The sequence below is a fragment of the Dama dama genome, chromosome 13, assembly GCF_033118175.1.
Source record: "Dama dama isolate Ldn47 chromosome 13, ASM3311817v1, whole genome shotgun sequence".
Classification (NCBI taxonomy): domain Eukaryota; kingdom Metazoa; phylum Chordata; class Mammalia; order Artiodactyla; family Cervidae; genus Dama; species Dama dama.
This window is the reverse complement of record NC_083693.1, coordinates 30,534,079-30,557,981: the sequence shown is the minus strand read 5'-3', so window position 1 is coordinate 30,557,981 and position 23,903 is coordinate 30,534,079. Positions and strand designations below refer to the sequence as shown.

At 42.4% G+C, this 23,903-nt stretch overlaps 1 protein-coding gene across 1 annotated transcript in view; it reads left to right on the top strand.

Moving 5' to 3' along the window:
• The window catches only part of IQGAP1 (IQ motif containing GTPase activating protein 1), a 103,565-nt gene extending 79,865 nt beyond the window's left edge, over window positions 1–23,700 (top strand). The window contains exons 22-38 of the mRNA XM_061158766.1: window positions 66–135; window positions 528–736; window positions 1,815–1,970; window positions 2,201–2,364; window positions 3,451–3,675; window positions 5,914–6,054; window positions 6,146–6,230; window positions 7,565–7,797; window positions 8,611–8,743; window positions 9,739–9,841; window positions 10,513–10,648; window positions 11,042–11,129; window positions 13,148–13,360; window positions 14,100–14,266; window positions 16,261–16,383; window positions 18,944–19,052; window positions 21,419–23,700. Of these exons, the coding sequence (XP_061014749.1) occupies window positions 66–135; window positions 528–736; window positions 1,815–1,970; window positions 2,201–2,364; window positions 3,451–3,675; window positions 5,914–6,054; window positions 6,146–6,230; window positions 7,565–7,797; window positions 8,611–8,743; window positions 9,739–9,841; window positions 10,513–10,648; window positions 11,042–11,129; window positions 13,148–13,360; window positions 14,100–14,266; window positions 16,261–16,383; window positions 18,944–19,052; window positions 21,419–21,532 (2,469 nt within the window). The 3' untranslated portion in view covers window positions 21,533–23,700. The remainder of the gene's footprint in view (window positions 1–65; window positions 136–527; window positions 737–1,814; window positions 1,971–2,200; window positions 2,365–3,450; window positions 3,676–5,913; window positions 6,055–6,145; window positions 6,231–7,564; window positions 7,798–8,610; window positions 8,744–9,738; window positions 9,842–10,512; window positions 10,649–11,041; window positions 11,130–13,147; window positions 13,361–14,099; window positions 14,267–16,260; window positions 16,384–18,943; window positions 19,053–21,418) is intronic.
• Window positions 23,701–23,903: the final 203 nt, after the last annotated feature.

Here is a 23,903-nt window from a genome sequence, read left to right as displayed (position 1 = left end):
AATCAGTTTTGCTGTGTTTGCAGTGGACAGATGAACTGAGGAATTTCTTCTTTTTTGTCCCTTAGATAAATGACATTATCAAAATCCAGGCTTTTATCCGGGCAAACAAAGCTCGTGATGACTACAAGACTCTCAGTGAGTAACTGTGGCTCAGCAGAGAAGAGTTGAGGCAGTGGCTGAGAGCCATCGGGTTCTGGGTATTCTCCACGGATCTCTTTTCTTGTCCTGCAGGCAAGGCTTGGGGGGCAGGGTGCTGCTTGTGACTGAAGCCCCTTTGCTAACCCATGGCTTGGTGTCTTGCTGCTTGCTATATCTGCCTTCTGCCTAACAACATAGCAACAGCATGACCAGGAAGACTGCATTTGGTGGTTGTCTCTGCACATCTCAAAAATAAACGAATATCTTACGTGTGAATAGAGCTGCTTTGTTTTCTTTTTTAAATATAAGACAATGCTGATGCTTTCCAAGACACAGAACTTCTTCTGGGAATGCCATTCCTCGTCTGACACATGCTTTCTCTCTGTCAGTCAGTGCCGAGGACCCGCCTATGATCGTGGTCCGGAAATTCGTCCACCTGCTCGACCAAAGTGACCAGGATTTTCAGGAGGAGCTCGATCTTATGAAGATGCGGGAAGAGGTTATTACCCTTATCCGTTCTAACCAGCAGCTGGAGAATGACCTCAATCTCATGGATATCAAAATCGGACTGCTGGTGAAAAATAAAATTACACTGCAGGTATGGTCCAGTACCAGCCAGGGCCTTGGGGCACTGTCCTGCTTGATACCTCTGCCTCCCTACCTTTATGCCTTGCAGGGCTGGCTTTCTTCTCAGTGAATGCTGTATGTTTTCTTTTATGTTATATAAGAAATGAAATTATTTGATCACATAGTTTTGAGTAGAGAAGTCTTAGCCATCCAGTGGCTAAGACTATGCTTCCAGTGCAGGGGGCCTGGGTTCCATCCCTGGTCAGGGAAGTAGATCCCACATGACACAACTAAGAGTCTGCTTGCCACAGCTAAGACCTGGGGCAACCAAATAAATATTTTTTAAAAATAGAAAAGTGTAGATAAAAATCATCCCATTATTCCACCACTCTAACAATAATTTTGTATCCTACATTTTTATTTAATATAGAGGATAAGATACATTTTATATGATATCATCACAAATACTATTTTTAATGGCAGTGTAATAATTGATCAGGAAGTAGTCTGAGTCACGTCTTTTTCCAGACTATTTGGCATTTTCAACTTTTTTTATTACAGAATAATACTGCAGTTAATGTTTCAGTGTACATGTAGCTTTATTGTATACAAGACTTTGTAAGATAGACTCCTAGAAGCTGGTTTCCTGAATCAATGGACATTTTTAGGATTAGGTTCTTCATAAGTAGATTTGAGTAGGAATAGATTTGATTGACATACTGAAAATGGGATTCAATGTAGTGATTCCAGGGGCTCCCCAGGTTTCTCAGTGGTAAAGAATCAGCCTGCCAAGCAGGAGATGCGAGTTCGACCCCTGGGTCGGGAAGATCCCCTGGAGGAGGGAGTGTCAACTCAGTCCAGTATTCTTTCCTGGAGAATCCCATGGACAGAGGAGCCGAGTGGGCTACAGTCCGTGGGGTCCCAAAGTCCCACACGACTGAGTGATTAAAACAGCAGCAGCAGATGATAGTAATTCTAAAGTATGTAATGGGATCCGCCAGTGCAGTAGACCTTCACGAAAGGTTTTAGGTGCTAAAAACCTTTCCATAATGCCTGGAGTTGCATCTTTGAAAGTGTTTTGATTTATGTATACATGTGCTTGTTTACAGGATGTGGTTTCCCACAGTAAAAAACTTACCAAAAAAAATAAGGAACAGTTGTCTGATATGATGATGCTAAATAAACAGAAGGGAGGTCTGAAGGCTTTGAGCAAGGAGAAGAGAGAGAAATTGGAAGCGTATCAGCACTTATTTTATTTACTGCAGGTGAGTGGCTCCTGGAATCAGTACTGTAAAATATAGTTAACTTTTTCTCAAGAAAGCCTCATGCGTGGATCTCTGTAGAAGTCTTTCTGATTGCCACTGAGGGGTGAGCAAAGGGCTTGTCTTATTTTTCTTTTATGATTCAGGTACATCCTTCAAACTGAAAAGTCTTGAATATTTGTGCCAGCCTTCACGTTACATGGAAATCACTTATCCCTTGGTTTATGTTTCAGACCAACCCCACCTACCTGGCGAAGCTGATCTTTCAGATGCCCCAGAACAAGTCCACCAAGTTCATGGACTCTGTGATCTTCACTCTCTACAACTACGCCTCCAACCAGCGAGAGGAGTACTTGCTCCTGCGGCTCTTCAAGACAGCCCTGCAGGAGGAGATCAAGTAGGGGCAGGTTTCTGCAGGGCCAGGAACCCCTCCCCTCCATCACAGATGCCGCCAGTTAGAGATTCGGGCCTGTCTGTGCCTTTTTTCCACACTGTAATATGTGTGAAGTACTTACTCTAAAGAAGCATCTATTTTTATAACAATAATATATATATAGTATAGGATAGGATAAAGAACTCACCTGCCAGTGCAGGAGTGTGGGTTCCATCCGTGGGTCAGAAAGATCCCCTGCAGAAGAAAATGGCAGTCAGCTCCAGTAGTCTTGCCTGGGAAATCCCATGGATGGAGGAGCCTGGTGGGCTACAGTGGATAGGGTCGCAGGGTCGGACACGACTTAGGGACTAAACCACAACAGCAACATATATTATACACTAATGCAAGCTAATTATACTAAAAGTACAAATTAATTACATACATGCCATATACATGTAATTAATTGGTCTTCCCTGGTGGCTCAGATGGTAAAGAATCTGCCTGCATTGCGGGAGACCTGGGTTTGATCCCTGGGTCAGGAAGATCCTCTGGAGAAGGGAACGGCAACCCACTCCAGTATTCTGACCTGAGAAATCCCATGGACAGAGGAGCCTGGTGGGCTACAGACCATGGGATCACAAGAGTTAGACATGACTGAGCGATTAACAGTTTCAATTTCAGTTTTTCATGCTATATATACTACACACCAATATAAACTAATCATATATACACAATGTAAACTAATATGCTAATTATGAACTAATATAAACACTAATATAAAATGTTGCTGTTTCTGGGAGATGATAGAATAAGAGATTTGCCAGTAGTTTTAGAAACATTCTGTATTAAGACAGAATTTTTTAAAAACTTATCCAAACAAGAAACTTTCCCATCTTTAGCTAATAATCATGTTTCCATGATAAGAGTTTGCAGCTGCAGGCAGGTCCCGTATTCAGATGAGAGTCAGGAAAGTTTCTAGAGAAAGAGCATGTACCCACCTCTTTCCAGCTACTTCTGTTTTTAAGGAGATGGGGTCTTTAAGTAGGAAGGATCTGAAAGTTGGTAGATTCGTGATTAGTTTGAATTGAACTTGTTTCTTGTGTTTTACAGGTCGAAAGTAGATCAGATTCAAGAGATTGTGACAGGAAATCCGACAGTTATTAAGATGGTTGTGAGTTTCAACCGTGGCGCCCGGGGCCAGAATGCGCTCAGACAGATCTTGGCTCCAGTGGTGAAGGAGATCATGGATGACAAGACCCTCAACATCAAAACTGACCCCGTGGATATTTACAAGTCTTGGGTTAACCAGATGGAGTCCCAGACAGGAGAGGCGAGGTATGATCATCACAGCCCCTTTTTCTTTCATGTTTTTAGTATTTTCTCTCTCTTTTTAAGCGGTTAATATTTCTTTGATTTGAAAGTTAGTAGTTGTTCAAAAGTTTTCCCATAGAAATCTCTTCTTTAAGCAGTTGAGTTGGTAATTTCTTCACTTATTTAGCAGATATTTATAGAGTACTTCCTAAGTGCCAGACATAATGCACATATAGTAATACGATATTGGGGACTTCTCTGGCGGTTCAGTGGTTAAGACTTCACTTTTTAAGTGGGGTGGGGTGCGGATAATCTCTTGTCGGGGAGCTGAGATCCCACCTGCTTCTCAGCCAGAACAAAACATAAAACAGAAACAATATTGAAACAGATTCAATAAAGACTTTAAAAAAATGGTCTATATTAAACAAACAAAAAAAATACAATAACAGATGAAACATACAATAATGATTGAAACCAACACACTCCCTGCCTTCTGTTCATAGTTTGGAGAGATGAGACAGGTACATAGAAACGAAGTTGCAAGCTGAGGGGAGTTCTGTAGTTTTGTAGGGAGCTGTGATGAAGCATACAAGTGGGAGCTAACTTAGAGTGGTTGGAGAGAGCCTTTCTGAGCAGGTGAACTGTCACGTGGCGGAGGCTGGAGGATGCGATTGGCCCTGCCAAGTGCAGAGTCTTCCTTTCCAAATGCCGGCAGGTGAAAGGAGCTCTGAGAGCCTGGGACTGGAAGGACACGGGCATCGCGGATATGGGGTTAGGTGGGAAGAGACACCTGGATCTGAGTGAGATCTCTGTGTTCTGTGAGAGGGAACAGGAGATGCTGTGGGCCAATGAAGAGCTGCCCTGGATCACTGAAAGTTGGGCCAACTAAATTACCGTAATCTAGGAGACTTCTGTGCCTGGGCCATAGTTTACCACCTATGTGAATACATCCAGAGCAGGAATGTGTCACCAGAATATGGGAAATGCTGGGGAAATACAGCTCAGAGAGCCAAAATGTTTCTGATTTTATCCAGCTTGGGTGAGGGTTAGAGATGTGAGCAGAGTGGTCTGCAGTGGGTTTCTCATTTGGTGTAGAGTAGGGTTAGATCACGCGTGAGGTTCTCAGGGGTAATCTTCAAAGTTCAGATCTCCTGTCCCTTAAATGGCTCTCCCTGGCTTCTGGGAAAGTCCAGACTTAGCAATACCCACAGGGCCCTCCATGACCTGGCCTCTATTTATTTTAATGTTCTCATTTCTCCTCCCTCTTCCTTCCTTGTGTTTGATCTTCTTTCGTAGAAGACTTTTTTTTCTCCCATTTTTCTGAGTTCATACGTTCCTTCCTTATGGAAGTCTTCTTGATTCCTCCAGTCTGAGTAGAAGCCTCTTCTCTGTGGCATTGTAAGACTTCTGGTCAGCTTCTTATTGTTGCACGATGTGTTTACAGATAGTTACGTGTGTGTCTCTCCCACACGTACAAACCGTGAGGAACTCGAGAAGCTATCATGTCTCTAACGCTTTGATCCCAAATGCCCATCACAGTGCCTGGCACATAGATCTAGGCTCCAAATTCACAGCTGAAAACCTGAGCCCCAGTTCCGGCCCCACCGTTCACCAGCTCTATGAACATTACAAAATTACCTGGTCTCTCTGGGTCATTCTGCTTATGAAAGACACAGCCTGGCCTCAGGCTGTTGGTCTAACATGTTGTTGTCATTCATTTGCTAAGTTGTGTTTGACTCTTTGCAACCCCGTGGACTGCAGCATGCCAGGCTTTCCTGTCCTCCACTATCTCCCTGAGTTTGCTTAAACTCATGTCCATTGAGTCGGTGATGCTATCCAACTATCTCATCCTCTGTTACCCCCTTCTTCTCTTACCCTCAGTCTTTCCTAGCATCAGGGTCTTTTCCAATGAGTTGGCTCTTTGCATCAGATGGCTGAAGTATTGGAGCTTCAGCATCAGTCCTTCTAATGAATATTCAGGGTTGATTTCCTTTAGGATGGACTGGTTGGATCTCCTTGCTGTCCAAGGGACTCTCAAGTATATGTTCCAACACCACAGTTAGAAAGCATCAGTTTTTTGGCACTCAGCCTTCTTTATGGTCCAACTCTCACATCCATACATGACTACTGGAAGAACTGTAGCGTTGACTAGATGGACCTTTGTCCAAGAAAGGAAAATCTGTCACTGCTTCTACTTTTTCCCCTTCTATTTGCCATGAAGTGATAGTCTAACATACATGGGGGTAATTTCTGCTTTCCCAGCAAACTGCCCTATGACGTGACCCCAGAGCAGGCCCTGTCTCACGAGGAAGTCAGGACGCGGCTAGACAACTCCATCCGGAACATGCGGGCCGTGACTGACAAGTTCCTGGCAGCCATCATCAGCTCCGTGGACAAAATTCCGTGAGTGTCGCCCTCTGTGGCCCCTGGTAGAGCCCAGCATCAGTGGCCTCCAGCTCCCGGTCCTTCTCACCAAGTTTTGTCTACCCCACAGCTACGGGATGCGCTTCATTGCCAAAGTGCTGAAGGACTCCTTACATGAGAAGTTCCCCGATGCTGGTGAGGATGAGCTGCTGAAGGTAAGACCAAAAGCTGGCACGTTCTTTCCCTTCCGATACTAGCCCTTGGAGGAAAAGTGCCCAGACCACACCTGGCCTTAGACCTTCGTTTTGTTTGTTTTAGTCACTTGGTTGTGTCTGCCTCTTTGAGAACCCATGGACTGGCCTGCTGGTTTCTGTCCTTGGGATTCTCCAGGCAAGAATACTGGAGTGGGTTGCCATTTCCTTCTCCAGGACTAAGCCTGACCTTGAAAGTGAAAAGGAAAGGTGGAAGTCTCTCAGTCATGTCCAACTCTTTGTGACCCCATGAATTATACAGTCTATGGAATTCTCTAGGCCAGAATACTGGAGTGGGTAGCTATTCCCTTCCTTAGACCTTTAGCAGTAAGGACCTTAACATAGATTTTATCAGTAGCTCGCCATTGAGCGTGAGGTTTTGAAAGTGATTGTAAACAGTAAATGATACCTCTCTTAGATCCTGTATAGTTCCTATGTTGTTTGAATGGCACATGGCTATCAACCAAGTAGAGAAGATGGATTTTTCTGTCTTGAGATAACATTTCTTTGAGTCCTGTCTTTTCGCTGAAGAATTGCTCCCTCTGCTGGTGGCCAGGTGAATGGTAGCAAGCACAGTTGTTTCCGCTAAGGCTGTTGCTGATAACTCTCTTACTCAGCTATGCTCCCTCTTTTTTTTTTTTTCCTTAATCTGAACGCTTTTTTCTTCTCTCCTAGCTCTCTGCTTTCCTACAGTGAGGCCTCGATTCTAGACTTTCTGTTCAGGTGAATTCATTTTCTTTTTTTCTGAATGAAACTCTAGGGGAAATGCTTTGACTGTTCTTGAATTCCGTAGAAGAGATATGTGTTGAGTGGCTTTGATTTCAGAGGCATTAACTTGTCTGCCTTTGACATCTGCAGCATGAGAATGGTGGGGGTTGGACAGATGACGCTAGGTCGTGTTCAAGGATTTGTTTTAGCTGCTTAGAATGAGTGCCCCCCTGCACGGTAATGAAAAGTACATGTGGCTGACATGGCTTTATTTGCTGCCGTGATATGTGGACAAAGATTGTCCTGAAATGCTCAATAACAGACTTTATGTCTATCATTTTTACCTTCTGAATCTGTTCTTTCATTGTAGTGATTTTCAATTCTGTTCTCATTTTCTTTTTTTTCTGCATCCAGTCGAGGGATGTTTGGTCATTTTAGTTTCAGGCCTTGAGAAAAGGTGTGTATGAGTGTGTAGAGTGTTTGTTTTTTTTCCTCACAGGGTCACCTTTTCTGGTTTTGTTAGCAAAGTCATTTGTGGCTTACTTGTTGGAGTGGCTTTTAACACCCATTTCTTTTTACTCTCTTCCCAGATTATTGGCAACTTGCTTTACTACCGATACATGAATCCAGCCATTGTTGCTCCCGATGCCTTTGACATCATTGACCTGTCGGCAGGAGGCCAGCTCACCACAGACCAACGCCGCAATCTCGGGTCCATTGCCAAGATGCTCCAGCATGCAGCTTCCAATAAGATGTTCCTGGGAGATAACGCTCACTTGAGCATCATTAATGAATACCTCTCCCAGTCCTACCAGAAATTCAGGTAAGGGGAAAGGGATGAGGTGCTTAAAAGACTCTGTGGGCATGTTTCTAACTCTTAAGGGTAAAAACGAGATGAAATACCACACCCAGCATTCCCTGGACCGCAGTATCATAGGATACACGCCTGATGCACTCGGAGCTCCAGATGATGATAAGGAGCATGTGCGAGCTATCAAAATGTGTCCTGGACTTCCCTGGTGGTCCAGTGATTGAGAATCCGCCTGCCAACACAGGGGACATGGGTTGGATCCCTGGTCCAGAAAGATTTCACATGCCGTGGAGCAACTAAGCCCATGTCCCCGAAGTGAGAGAAAGCCTGTGAGCAGCAGCAAAGACCCAACAGAGCCAAAATAGAAATGAAAAATAATATTTTAAAAATATTTTTAAGAAGTAAAATGTGTTCCTATGAAATAGACAGTACTTAACATAAACATAACATCTACATCAGGCACATGTTACTTTGTAATCAGAGAAGAATTGGCGAGCACTTTCAGTATTTATAAGTTAGTCATTCAGTCGTGAGTTCAGGGCGTTGTCTTCGAGAGCTGGGTCCACTAACAACAACGGGTGTTTGAGAACCATCTTAAATTATGGTTGAGCGGTTCTTGTGGGCAGAACCAAAATAAAGTGGAAAGAGCACCAACGTCCCAGGGCTGTCAAGCACAATGGACATGCTGCGGTTTCTCTCGAGTCAGCCGTCTTGCCTGGCTTCTGTTTGAACTCACCGCTCCAAGGGTTTGTGGGGTGTCCTTCCTTTGTCAGCTTCTTACACGCATGGCACTTGTGGGGGCCTGACTGCTGTGTTTATTTTCAGACGGTTTTTCCAAACTGCTTGTGATGTCCCAGAGCTTCAGGATAAATTTAATGTGGACGAGTATTCCGACTTAGTGACCCTTACCAAGCCAGTGATCTACATCTCCATTGGCGAGATCATCAACACCCACACGGTAAGTATTCTTCAATGACGTAATTCCATTGCTCTGCCTTAATTGCCTTCTCTGGCTGCTGTCCACTGTCTCTGGATGCCAGATACCTCCCCATCCTTTGATCTTACTGACATCACATCTGCCTTGTTTCTTATCTTCCTTTGCTTATTTTTCTTAACTTTCTTGAAGTGATCCCCAGGCCACCTGCGTCAATATCATCTGGGCTGGTTATTAAAAACGAAATTTCTAGAACCCCACCTCAGGCCAGCTGAATCAGAAGCCCTGTGGGTGGGCTTCAGAATTTCTGTTGTGACCCCTGATATAGTGACTGGATAAAATACTGTTTTTACTGCTCCTTCTTTTTACGCTGGCCCTCTGTGTTACTTTTCTAACATGATCTAAGATACCAGCTTTTCCCTCTGTGTTACCTTCAAGTGACTTTCCTTTGTGTGCTCTTTTTTTCCCCACCTCAGATTTTTATAATTCATTCCTTTTCCCCTTTGGGGGCATATAGAACAAGAAATGAGAAAGTAAAATGAAATTTCAGTGATTATCATTTTTGACGACATCACCAAGTAGGATTTGGCGAATGGCCCTGAATTAATAATAATGTTGATCTAATGCACTTTTCTCTGAATTAAAAGATATTATATACCGGAAGCTTTAAACGAAAGCATGAGTGTGAGTCATTTGAACTGGTTGTAGAGTACATTGATGACTTGGGTATTGAAGTCTGTGAGCTCCCATGTTCTTTCTTCTGTAGGGTGCATTTAAATCCTCTAAGCTGGTACTGAGAGAGTACCAGTATTTCTTCTTCATACATCACAGGCCAGCATGTTGCTCTATGTGTCATGTTGTTTATTTGGGTCGGTCTGTTGAGGATTAGCTCGTCAGTTCTTGAAAACACAGGAGTTTTGTTATCTAACCTCTTTTGTGCTGTTAGGTGTTGTGGGTGGGGCTGGGGGCTGGTGGGTTGAGTGTGTGAATGGAATTGACCCCTGGATGTGTGGATGCAGCTCCTGTTAGACCACCAGGATGCCATTGCCCCAGAGCACAACGATCCGATCCATGAGCTGCTGGACGACCTCGGCGAGGTGCCCACCATCGAGTCCCTGATAGGTGAGGCTCTGACTTAACTTCCTGGCAGCTGGAGATGGGGAGCACGGCAGGAGTGCTGTGATTGTCTCCTCTGTCTCCACGCTGTTTGTGCTCCAAATCCACATCAGGGAAGAAGTGAGGTGCAGTCCCCATCTGTTAGGAACTGAAGTCCAGTGGATAATGGACTCAAATGTAGTGCATATTATAAATGCTCAGATGTAATACATATCTGAGGATGAGATGGTTGGGTGGCATCACCAATTCATTGGACATGAACTTAGACTAACTCTGGGAGATGTCGAGGGACAGGGAGGCCTGGCCTGCTGTAGTCTCTGGAGTCACAACGAGTCAGACACAACTTAGCAACTGAACAGCAAGAGCAATACATATAATCATATAACTAGAAATGATAAGTCCTATAAAGGAAATGAACAGGGTATTTTGAGAGAGAAATATTACAGTGTTGAGATGATTTGTCAAACATTTATTATTTTATTAGGGATCCTTTGTCTTAATCATTTGACATAATATATTTTTTCTCACTGAAGGGTATCCTTGCCACAAGGTACATATTGGCTGATTCAACTATCTTCTTAAACTTGCATTCTCTTTTATATGAATTATCATCTACTCTCCAATGTCTTTTCTCTTTATTATATTGATTTTTTTTCCCTACCCTTCCAAAACTTTAGGAGAAGGTGCTGGCAATTTGAATGACCCAAATAAGGAGGCACTGGCTAAGACAGAAGTGTCTCTCACACTGACCAATAAGTTCGATGTGCCTGGAGATGAGAATGCAGAAATGGATGCTCGGACCATCTTACTGAAGTGAGGATTGAAAGGAGGAGGAGTGGAGTGACTTTAACCCAGTGATCGCGCCTGTTCCTTGGTCTTGCTGAATGAGTCCACTTGTTCATACCTAAAATGACCTTGGCCATTTAAGCCCAATACAGTTCTCGTCATCTCCCGTACTATACTTGGCACAGAACTTACCTGCCTTATTTGCTAATGAGATGCTGAAACAAATTTGCATCTCTGAGATCCTGACCTTAGTACCCACTCTGTCATAGCTGCATGAGTAATCCTGGGGCTTCACGTACCTGTGTTGGGGCTGCCCAGTGGGACTCTGGGAGGCGGTATTTGTTCTGCTCCTGCTGAGGTCCCTTCGAGAGGAAGTGGGGCAGGTGCTAATGTTTGGATGCCTCCTGAATCTCCTTTCAGCACAAAACGCTTAATTGTGGATGTCATCCGGTTCCAGCCAGGAGAGACCTTGACTGAAATCCTAGAAACACCAGCCACCAGTGAACAGGTAAAGTTTGGGGGTTTATTGTGTACCATAATTAGATGGATAGATGCTCCTGTGGTGGGCATGTGACAGGGCTGAGAAGGGGGGACACAGATGGTAAGAGGCGGTCACTGGGAGGTGGGCCTGGGTGTGACTGGCAGATGGTAGCACTCAGGGCTTCCTGAGAAAGCTGTTGGTCCCTAAATCCAGAGGTCGATGTTTCTAGGGCACAGAGCTCACTGGCACTGGCATACAGTCTGTGTGTGCTTTAATTTAACCTGAGACGGAGTCAGTGAGTCTGCCCAGCAATCTATTGAATATTGTATTTCTAAAATTTTTAAAAATTTTATTATTTGGCTGTGCTGGTCTTCGTTGCTGTATGAGGGCTTTCTCTGTTTGCAGTGAGCATGGGCTTCTCATTGCAGTGGCGTCTCTTGTTGCAGAGCACAGGCTGTAGGACATGAGGGCTTCGGTGGTTCTGGAGCATGTGCTTAGTTGTCCGGAGGCATGTGGGATCTTCCCAGACCAGGGACTGAACTCGTGTCTTCTGCATTGGCAGGTGGATTCTTAACCACTGGACCACCAGAGAAGTCCTATAGTTAGAATTCTGTTCAATACCTTGGTAGGTACGAGAGAAGAGTAGAATATGGCTCCTGAGTTATGTGAACTCATGATACAGTTGGATACATGTGACATATAAACTGAAACAATTAGAAAACCACTGAAAATTCACCATGGTCTTGACTCAAAAATAATAGAAATTAAGAAAGGGGCCAGTGAGGAGCAAAGCATCAGGAAGGTATGGGGCTTGAACCAAGGTTCCCCATTTCACAGATGACAAAACTGAGACCGCCTTGAGGTTAAATAACTTGCCCACAGTCATTCACTTACAGTAGCAGAGCCAAACTTGGATCTGGTTCTGTCTGACTCCAGTTCGTGCTCTTTATGTCACATGATAAGCAGTAGTTTTGACATTAGAATGAAAGGGAATATTAGGAAAGAAATTGCTCCAGGTTGGGAAAAATTATGACCTTTCTGAGTATAAACATCCCCAGTACAAACAGTTCAAAATAGGGTCCCAGAACCTTAGCCATATGCTAGGATCTATCAGCATAGAGGTGATCATTGAGGTTTTGGGAGAGAACAGTCATGAAGGACGGACCATGGGTCCTTTGGAGGCACCAGCCCTTGCTAAGGCAAGGGAGATGTGCAGGGAAGATGAATACGGCAACAGCTACGACAAGACTCTGGATTTGGGGTGAGAGGAATGGTAATGAGAACTGGTGATGATAGCCAGACTTTGAGGAAAGTGCTGAAAGAAGGGGAAAGCAGGTGTGGATCGTTTGTTGGGTGGGAACACAATAGACAGACATTGGTTGGTGATTAGGAGAGATACCAGACATAAGAAGGATCTCTTCACTGGCGTTTGCAGCACATTTGAAAGCAGAGGGCAGGCCTGAAGGTGATCCAGCTGTGACGAGGTGGGGGAAAAAATCATTCACCCGCCACTGGCATTGCATTGGTGTGATTGTAACATTCATCATGCCAGGTTTCAAATAAAAGTAAATGGTTTCCATACCCACATGTGATAGGGAAAAAGTGAGGGATTTTGTATGCAGTAGAGTTTAATCTCCTGATTAAACCTTGGAGTCCAGGAAAGAAGCCAGCATCTTGGGACTTCCCTAACAGTCTAGTTGTTAAGACTTCGCCTTCCAATACAGAGGGTGCAGGTTCAATCCCTGGTCAGGGAGCTAAGATCCCACATGCCTCACAGTCAAGAAACCAAAGTGATATTGTGACAGATTCAGTAAAGATTTTTTAAATGGTCAACATTAGGAAAAAAAAAGACGCCAACCTCTAGCTTCATAGATGTTTCTCTTCCAGATGAAAGGAGGGCAGCCTCTGCTTCATGTGTTTGTTGGGGTGGGGGCAGGGGGGCATAAACTTGTTGCCCTCTGTTTCTAGAATGGAGTGTGTGGGCTGTACAGGCTCAGGTGTGGGTGAGGGTGGGTCCTTTCATGAAATCCTCTTCCTTGCTATAGGAGGCAGAGCATCAGAGGGCCATGCAGAGACGCGCCATCCGTGATGCCAAAACTCCGGACAAGATGAAGAAGTCCAAAACCATAAAGGAAGACAGCAACCTCAGTCTTCAGGAGAAGAAGGAGAAGATCCAGTCAGGCTTGAAGAAGCTCACAGAGCTTGGCACCGTGGACCCAAAGAACAGATACCAGGAACTGATCAATGACATCGCCAGGGTATGGCATTTAGGGGGCAACAGTGGCCTGGCCGTGTTGAAAGCCGTCTCAGAGGCTTGTGGGGACACGGGAGCTGTTCCAATGACAACACACCTTTAGTTCATGGGCCGATTCGGGTCCTCTCCTCCCAGGAATCGCTTCTGACCCTTCCAGCGTGCGGTCCTAGCCTGCCCTTCCATGGCTTATTCCATGGCCTAAATTAGTAGGAAGAACATCCTGATTAGCGTTTCCTGTGTCTCAGTTTTTCTTTTGGCCTTAAAGAATTCCTCTGGATCTTTTCAGTGATAACTGTGCAATAGAAATTCGCTTCAGATCGATCATCACATCCTAGATTTGTGTGAGTCTTCTCAAGTAAGGGGCTCTGGTGCAGGCCAAGGAGTTTGTGCGTCCTCTGCTGTTGCACTAAAGCACACCACACACTCCTCGCAGCTTGGCACTTGTTATATTAAAATGATTTTTTTCCTCCCTCTCATGACAATATATTTAAGATGTTTAAACACGCTTTGCCAGTTGATTCTGAGACTGTTGGAGGTCTGTGAAAGTAACCCATTTTCCCTGCCTCTAGAAAATAGAAATGGGGAAAATGATGAGATCTGAATTTCTTTGTTAGTTTTTGAGCATAAAACTGCTGCCTATGAAGAACAAGCAAGGCCGAGTTAAACACTGCCAGCTTCTAGTGTTAATGGTTCCAGAAACACATGACATCATTATTTTTGTGATTTTAATAATTATGTCTCAGGATATTCGGAATCAGCGGAGATACCGACAGAGGAGGAAGGCTGAGCTGGTGAAGCTGCAGCAGACGTACGCTGCCCTGAACTCTAAGGCCACCTTTTATGGAGAGCAGGTGGATTACTATAAAAGCTATATCAAGACCTGCCTGGATAACTTAGCCAGCAAGGGCAAGTGAGTATTCTCATAAAGAATCAATGTCAGGGGAAAAAGAAGTAGAGGCAACTGAAGTGAGTGACATTGGAGATTTTTACTGACAACACACTGGATCTGTTTATTGCATTAGTCCTTTGTTTGGCTTCTAATCGTTTGTAATTTCCTAGTTCCATTTGTTATGTGTGCGTGCGTGCTAAGTCACTTCAGTCGTGTCCGACTTTTGTGATCCCATGGGCTGTAGCCTGCCAGGTTCCTCTTTCCATGGGATTTCCCAGGCAAGAATACTGGAGTGGTTTGCCATTTCCTTCACCAGGGGATTTTCCCGACCCAGGGATTGAACCCAAGTCTCTTATATCTCCTGCTTTGGCAGGCAGATTCTTTACCACTGAGCCACCTGGGAAGCCCTCCATTTGTTATGGTATGGTGTAAATAAATAATGTGTGGAGGGTTTCAAGGATGCTTATTTCTAAACATCCTGTGTTCCAAAATATCTTCTCGGCCCTGGAAATTAAAGAACCTTGTAAAAGGGTCTTTTAGTGGCCCCCAAACCAGGATGCACCTCAAAACTCACTTAAGGAACAATATTAATATGAACAGTTCAATTCCCTGGCCTCAGTACTTCTTGAGCACAGGCTCCCAGACCATGATTTTTCCCCAGCTTCCAAGGAAGAACTGATGCAGCCTCCTTGGTGCTGGCTACAAACCATCAATCTGCCCATTTTTCAGGGAGGGAAATTGAAAATCCAGAAAGGTGAAGTGATTAAGCACAGGTTCTACTTACTAGAAGGCTGTTTATTATTTATTCCCAGCTTTTCATTTTGAGACTCTTCAAACCCCAGAAAAATCCCATGAATAGAACCACAAGCACCCATATACCTTTCAGCTATTAATAGATTCACTGTGTTTAGCCCATCAGCTTCCCCTCTCCCTAGCCTGCTTACTCTTCCTATCTATGCCTTTTCTCTCCCTACCTGAAGACTTCCCAAAGTGAGGCAGGGCCGACATGAAGGGGTGAAAATCAGGTTCACATAACCGAGCTCACGTAGTTGGTGCCTTTGTCCTTTGAAATGTCCCCATCATTCTCTGAGCACCTCTTGACTTTCTGTGACACAAGATGTTTCTGGTTCAGTTTGTATTCTCCCCTCCCCAGGCTTGGAATCAGCTATTTCTCCAAACATCCCTCGTTCCTTGTAATGAAGGATGGTATTTAGAAACCAAAATCTAGGGACTAGATGTGCTCGTTGCCAGAGCCATTATTGTTTCAGGTCTTCTAGGCAGACAGAGCTAGGCTCTCATTTCCTTTTTAATGGCTTCCTGGTATTCTGTTGTAGAGATAAAGTAACTGCTGAGTCAGTTCTCCATCGATAGACATTGACATTGTCTCGTTACTTATAAAAAATTCTGCAACAAAGAGCCTCTTGTACATATGTCATTTTGCAGATGTAGGCATATTTTTTTTAAGATAAATTTCTAGAAATGTAATTGCCAGCTTCAAAATTTTATGCAGTTGTGATTTTGGTAGGTACTTCAGTTGCCAGCTGCAAGGATTATTACCTTTTATCCAACTACCAGCTTTTCTGCCCCGTTTCTTGAGAGCCCTCCCTTGAGAGTCCCAGATCCAGTTCTCATTCATCTCAGTTCCTCCCTAGCTTACTTTTCTTACCGCTTTGTGCCTTGATTATCCCAGTGGCCTGCTAACATCTTTTTCTTTTACCTTGTTCCCATTTCTCTGTGTTGCTATGCTGACTTAAACTCTTTAAAAATTACACATTCTAAGGTATTTTTATTTTTTTCTCTGCACAGCCAAGGGGCTAAGAGTGACTCCTGTGGGGTTCCCTTCAGTATAGTTCCCTGAAGTAGAAATCCTAGCATTCATTTGCCATTTTAGAATTGGTTTGTTACTTATGCTTGCATATGGGAAGTTTGTTTTCCAACCTCATATCCTTGAGTGACCAACAGAGATTCGTAGTAGATAGTAACTTATAGAAAGTGACATAATGTGGTCTTTACAGAGTCTCCAAAAAGCCTAGGGAAATGAAAGGGAAGAAAAGCAAAAAGATCTCTCTAAAATACACGGCAGCAAGACTACATGAAAAAGGAGTTCTTTTGGAAATTGAGGACCTGCAAGTGAATCAGTGAGTATTTACTGTTTAACTTTATTTTATATATTGATTATTTTTGTTTCTGTGTTTGTCATAGCTTTATCTTATTGACTTTCTCTTATCTGGATAATCATTATTATATTTTACATGTGTTTGTAATTGATTAATTAAAGTAATCAGTTATATGCAGGATTTGGCCTAATACCCAGAGTTAATTTGTCTTTCATAGAAGGGGATGTATTTGTATCTTTTCCCTATATGCCTCTATTCACATAAAGATTATTCACTCACTTTACTACTTTTTTTTTAACTTAAATTGGAATGATACTGTTTATAGTCATGTATCCAGCTTTTTCCTCATTACATGTTGTGAGCATTTTTCACATAGTTTGAATGACCATATAATTTTTAATACTGTAGTTTTAATTTAACCATTTACCTATTGTAGAATATTTTAAGTTGATTTTACTTTTTACAATATTCCGCATGTAATAATACCTTTATAATGTAATCTTTGATTCTACCTTTGATTATTTATTTTATGATAGATGCCTAAAATTGCAATTTCTGATCAGTGTATAATTTTTTTTTATTGTGAAAAACACAAAACATAAAATTTACCATCTTAACTATTTTTTTTAAGTAGTTAGTTTTTTGGCCACACTGTGAGGCATGTGCGATCTTAGTTCCCCAATCAGGGATCGAATTCACGCTCCGTGCATTGGAAGTTGGAGTCTTAGCCACTGGACCACCAGGGAGGTCCCTCTTAACTACTTTAAGTGTACAGTTCAGTAGTGTTAAGTACGTTCACATTGTTGTGCGGCCCATCTCCAGAACCTTTTCATCTTACAAAACTGAAACTGTACCCATTAAGTAACATTTCCCCCAGCCCTGGGAAACCAGCCAGTCTCCTCTCTGATTCTATGAATCTGACTCCTAGTTGCCTCATACAGCAGAATAATATAATACTTGTTTTTTGTGTCTGACTTTCTTCAGTTAGCATGATGTCCTCAGGGTTCATGCAGGTTGTAACCTGTGACAGGTTTTCTTCCTTTTTAAGCCTGAGTCGCTTTTCACTGTATATGTGAACCACATTTTGCTTATCCGTTCGTCCATTGATGGACATTCGGGTTGCTTCCATCTTTTTGCTGTTGTGAATGATGTTGCAGTAAACATGGGAGTACAAATCTCTCTTGAGACCCTGCTTTCTGTGTACCTGTAAGTGAAATTACTGGATCATGTGATAAATTCTATTTTTAATTTTTTTAGGAACTGTCATACTATTTTCCATAGTAGTGGAAAAAAATTTTTTAACTCGTGTATTAATATTACAAAATATTTTCTAACCATGTCTGAAATGTGTATGAAAGTGCTTCCTTACCTCAATAATTCTTTACCATCATTGAATAACAAAGCAATTTTTGATATTTTTGACTTAATAGATAAAAAAGGTAGCACTTTTAAATTTTGCATTTTGTAGAATTCTAGTTGAGGTTTTCGGTGGGTGTGTGTGTGTATGTATTTAAACATGGCTTATTATCTGTGTTTTCTTTGATTATTTTTTCAATTGAGCACCTTGGTGTTTTGGGTCTATTTTTTTTTTAGATTAGCACTTTATGCATTTTTCAACCCTTCTTTATAATTTATTATTTATTCCCTTCTTTTTTTGTCGTTATTTCCTGTTATTGTTCAGGTGCCTATCATTATTTAATAATTTGCTACCGCCAACTTAGAAACCAGATGACAAACCAATCCAGTTAAAATAAAATTATTTATTATGTAAAATAATATCTTTATAAAACCTGTGAGAGTCTCCTGTTGAGTAAAATGTATGTGTTTTAGACTGTGGACTCTGTAACCTCTCATCTAGCTTCTTGGTGACCTCTTTTGCATCCTCCCTGGTTCTCAGCTCTGCTTATAATAGATCAGTTTGCTTCATAGTTGAGTTTTGGAAATCTGGGTGACACGCTTTGATCACCTAGAAAACAGCTTGCTCCCACTTTCTGGTGCATAAACTCCTGGGCATGTAACATGTTGAGACTGAGTGGTACCTTAAATATTTTCAGTAATAACAGTTTATCTTTGGTAATACTCACTCCATTTATATCCATGGCACCTACTCCTTCCAGAACACCTCCTGTCTTGGTTCTTTTGGTTCTGACCCCTGCTTTGTTTATGTACCATTTCCAGTCCTCAGACATGCTTGTATTCAGACATCTGTCTTCTCCTCCTCCTCCTGGCCCCATTTCCTCTTGATTCTCCTTTCACTATCACGCTTCAGGAGTGGCCACACGGAAGGCCAGGAGGAGTCCTGATGTCATCCCTTCATAGGTCACTGTGTCCTTCCTCAGCGGTTCCTCTCAGTAGGAACCACGTTCTCCCAGGAGAAGTTGCCACTCTCTCCAGATCCCAAAGCAGATGGAAATTACAGCATTAATATCACACACATCCCCACCTGCAATAGTACTTCGCACCTTTATTTTCTCACACTTTTCACTGCTGAACATTGAGCTCATCTCCTTTCCAGACTTCACAGAATATTTTTATATGAGAACACAAAAATCAAATCCTTGTGATGTTTTGTTTCAAACAGGTTTAAAAATGTCATCTTTGAAATAAGTCCAACAGAAGAAGTTGGAGACTTTGAAGTAAAGGCCAAGTTCATGGGAGTTCAGATGGAGACATTTATGTTACATTATCAGGTAGGTCTGGACCAGGTAAAACTGATAGCTCTGCGTGTGAGACAGTTGTGTTCTTGTCAGGGTAGGAAAGGGGAGAAAAGCAGACCTAGGTGAGGAAAGCAGCCCACACTTGGCAGTGAGCTGAGTTCTGAGTGTCAGATTTGGTCTGTGTGGGCTAGCAAGCTTTTGCAGACATATAAGTCTTCAGCGAGCATACCTGAAGCTTCCACTTAGGGTTGCCACTAAATTGAACTGACATAAAATGTTTAGGTACAGATCTTGACAGTACAAAATCATGAACTTTTTCAGTAGCTTGAAATCTTTTTTTTCCCCCTCTCATTTTGATTTGATATAGGAGGTTTAAAGGTATACTGCTGACAAGATGTGTGTAAGTTGCATCTTTGTAAACTGAATCTCACTTTGTTTATATTTTGGGAACTTTTTTTTTTTTTTTGAGAGAAGGCAACTTTTTATTGAATCTAAGTTAATAAATAGGGATCACAGAACAAAGAGCAGACAAACAGTGTGAGTTACATCAGAATGAAAAGAGTAAATGACAGGCCTGGGTTTCCAGTCTGAAGCTGTTATGCAATATGACTTTTTTTGGCCATACCACACGGCTTTGGGATCTTAGTTCCCCCACCAGGAATTGAACCCAGGCCCTGGTCAATAAAGCACCAAGTCCTAACTACTGGAACACCGGGGAATTCCCCTCTGAATCCCCTTTTAAATTCAAGAAGAATTCTGCAGTGAATCATATTGGAACATAACTGTCCCTAATTTTTATTTTGAAACATCTCTCTCTCTCTTTTTTTTTTTTTTACATTAAAAAATATAAGGGTGTTGAGAGGACTCCTAGGTAATGTCCAGCTTCCATTAGTTCTGTGAACACAGTGCTTTGTGGTTGGTACCCAGCTTATATTTCTCAAATGGCTGCACCCTGTCAGGCTGGGCAGGGGCCTTTCCCTGAAAGGAAATTCGGGCTCTTGTGCATGTCGCTCTCCCTTCATTGGGAGTTTTCCCCCACTTTCTTCCTCTGTCATTTATTGAGGACTTTCCTGTCGTTACCACACCTAAAACTTGCCCCACCAGCCACACCACAGTCAGTTCCTACTTCACCTCCGTAGCCTATAGAGCCAGCCCCTGTTCACTACAGGAATCAACTTTACTTTCCTCTCGACTTCCAAACTGCAGACTCCTTAAGGACAGGTAGTATTTCTCTGTCTCCTTCTCAATGACCAGTAGACCCTCAAAACATGTTAACTGTACAGATGTGAAATGATTTTATGATGCACGTAGCTAACTCAAGTCCTTACACAAAAAAGAGCCTCTTATTCCCTCAGTTTCACCAAATTTGTGTAGGCTGCCCATTCTGCTTCAGTGTGCCTCAGTGTATCACTCCATGCACAGAGTCATTATATGGAATGACCGCCAGGTGCAAGATGTTACAGTTCAGGTGATGCACCAGGGTCCTTGTATACCTGGAGCTGCTAAGATTTTTCCAAAAGATGAATTGGTTGAACTTTTGGAATCCCTTCAAGCCCCTGTCTTTTTTAAAGGTTTTTTTTTTTTGCAATCTTTATTGAATTTGTTACAGTATTGTTTTTATGTTTTGTTTTTTTTTTTTGGCCCTGTGGCATGTGGGTTCTTAGTCCCCCCCACCTAGGGATCAAACCCATACCCCCTGCTTTGGAAGGTGAAGTTTTAACCACTGGATCACCGAGAAGTCCTGCCTTTAGGCCCTTTGATTCTTGCTTTTTCACCACCGCTCTTCCAAAGTTTGGGTGTAAGACCACTCTGATTTCCTCAGTTTGTTTCGGACAGTGGAGGGTAGTATGGAAACGGGGCTTAGCTGTCAGATCCAGATTCACCACGTCCAGCTCTGTCCTGTCAGGTGGGTCATTTAACATCCCCCAGCCTCAGTAGCCTCATCTTTAAATCTGAAATAATCACCCCTGGTAGGATTTCTGACAGGACTTAAACAGACATCGTATAACACGCTTCTACATTGAGGAACATATAGTAAATGTAAAAAACATTTAGTCCTCTCTTCCCCGTCGTGTTCAGGATAGGAAAGATCTGTCATTTGAAAAGGAAATGAAGACTCTAGTAGATGGTGTTGAGATGACATTACTGGCCTTATCTTGTGTTCAGTGGTTATTATGTCTCATCATGGATTGAAATGCTGTCACCTTCTCCAGGCGATATATCACTTAGAGGAACTGGGCCGAAGCAGGCAGGTCCATAGCTGGGCACTTGTGTCTCACCCCAGCTCACATCTGGCACACAAGGCACGCCGCATCCCTTCCAGATTCCTCCCTACTCGTGTCTCTCCTTTTCTTGTCCCACGGACTTGATTAACCATCAGAATGTGTTCTTTTGAACAGGACCTGCTGCAGCTACAATATGAAGGAGTCGCCGTCATGAAATTATTTGACAGAGCTAAAGTCAATGTCAACCTCCTCATCTTCCTTCTCAACAAGAAGTTCTACGAGAAGTAACAGAGCATTTGCTTCCAGCTCAGAAAGATAAAGAAAGAAGTGCCCGGTGGCCGCCTTTCTGGAGGTCCTTCTTTATTTCTCCAAAACAAAGACCCAGCCCATACCATTGCCTCAGTCTAATATCGCCCCCAGCTCCACAAGTTTAACTCCTCCCACTCAACAGGGACATTGGTCGTCCTTTCTTCATAGTGAAATTGTATTTCAGGCCCAGTCTGACCCATCTTGTTCCTTTGTTTTCTTCTATTAGGGAAGAATGGGAATTCTCCTGAAATCTCTCATGTTGTTACAGTTTTAGAGGTTGCATTACTATATTGTAAGCCTTGGTGTTTGTTTCTATTAGTGATAGGGACGGTGGGATTTGAATACTTGCTGTTTAGAAGTGGAAGCCATTAGCCCAATAACGTGCATACTTAGAAGACACACAGTTAAAATGTTAGGTTATCCATAGTTATTGGTTGTCACTCAAAAGTGAAGTTCCTTTATATTTCTGTTCCATCAGTAAAATTGAAGGATATGGGGAGGCTTTGGTTGTCTTCCATTCTGTCTTCTCTTATGGGCGGAAGCTAGTAGAAGTCACTGTTCTGTGTTCAAAGGAAGCATTTTCTAGAAAGAGAAGGATGTTGTTTTTAAATTTCACCATTAAATTTGGGCAGTTCTCATCAGCGGATGGGAGAGTCCCACTGTTAAAATTAAGCTATTTAGGTAAATTCAGAATGGTCTGAACACTTGCTTGTTTCTGTTGGTGCAAAGATTGACTAGTTTCAGGCAAACGATCCACTCCATCCCTATGGCAAAGGAATGGGTTATCCCTAGCGTAGAATGTAACTGTTTCCAAAACTGTTTTGTATCTTAAGAGTGCCTTATGAAAGTGTAGATTTATTTCTTAAAATGGGGGTGATAGGAATTTTAAAGATTTATATAATGCTTCAAAGTCTTTAGAATACTGTAAGAAAAGGGTTTGGGGTTCTTTTTTTTTTTTAATTGGCTTATCTGTATATCTGAACTCTTAAAACTTTTTTATAGCTAAAACACTAGGGTTTATCTGCAGGGTTGCAGAGAGATTATACTGCCTTAAACAGACTGAAACAAAACCAAACAAAAGCAGCCAAGCGATGTTACACGTGATATTAAAATCTGGTTCCCCACCCCGCCTTTTTTTTGTCTTTTTTCTTGCTGCCCACGCTATGCCTTTATTTGATGAACTCTGTTTTTTAAATTTAGTCACAAACAATTCAGTGCTAAGCATTGAGCTCATGGAGCTTTCATTCTTAGATTAAAAGTCATGTACTTTTTAAAAACAGTCTTTTTATCCAGGAAAATATATTGAAATCACGCTACTGAGCCTCCTTTCCTCTGATGTTTTGGTTCAGTGTTCTTTTATCATAAAACTAACAGTTAAAAATTTACTGATGTATATTTAAAGCCAATAAACTGTTTTCATTGATAACAAATCATGTTACGCATCCCAGTTACAGATGTAAAGTGCTGGAAGTGTGTTTTTCATGATAGACTGTTTACTGAGTCAGGTCCACGGGTGCAGCCATACGGGTCTGCACACTCCAGGCAGCCCACAGACAGGTGAAGAGGTGAGGTGTGGAGTGTTAGGGAAGGAGTCTCCACCACCTTGACCTCGTTTCTTGTGTTTCGCAAGACAATTTTTTTAGTAAATATTTCCCTCAGATTAAAAGAAGATGCCACTCTATGTGGCATCGCCTCAGAAACTGGGACCAACCAAAATGTCAACCGTTTTACCTTAAAAGATAATATTCAATCCAAATTCATGTCGGGCTCCAAAGGCCACGTCCATGACAGACAATGAGTAAAGTTCACAACTCTTTAATGAAATATGATGTTTCAATGATTGCCACAAACTACACCTCGAGATGGTAATTTTGATGGTAACCATGCATAATTACGGTGTTCACAGCATTGAGGATGCCCAGACAAATTCAAGTCGTGGCATTGACACTTAGTAGCTCTTTTTAATTTTAATTTATTAGCCATAGCAGTCTCTGTCCCAACTTTTTTCCTTCTTTGACCTTCTCTTCAACTAGCCATCATGACATTGACCATGTATTTCCTCCTCCCAGAATTTGGACTGCCTGTCAGATCATTGCCCCACACAATTTCCTCTGTATCTCTGTGTGAAATAAAAGGTCATTCATTTGTTTTTGTGTTGATTTTCCTCAGTCTCGTTAGCAGTTCCTGCAAAACCGTGTTAATTAGAGTGAAGTTTAATCATTGAAAACCACAACAGAAAACAACCCCTTCATAGTCTTTTTGAAGGAACAAACACAAATCAGCTATCTCAAAGAGATTTTTTTAACTTGTGAGTTTAGCCTTTTTCAATATAAAATGCTTTAAGTAGCCT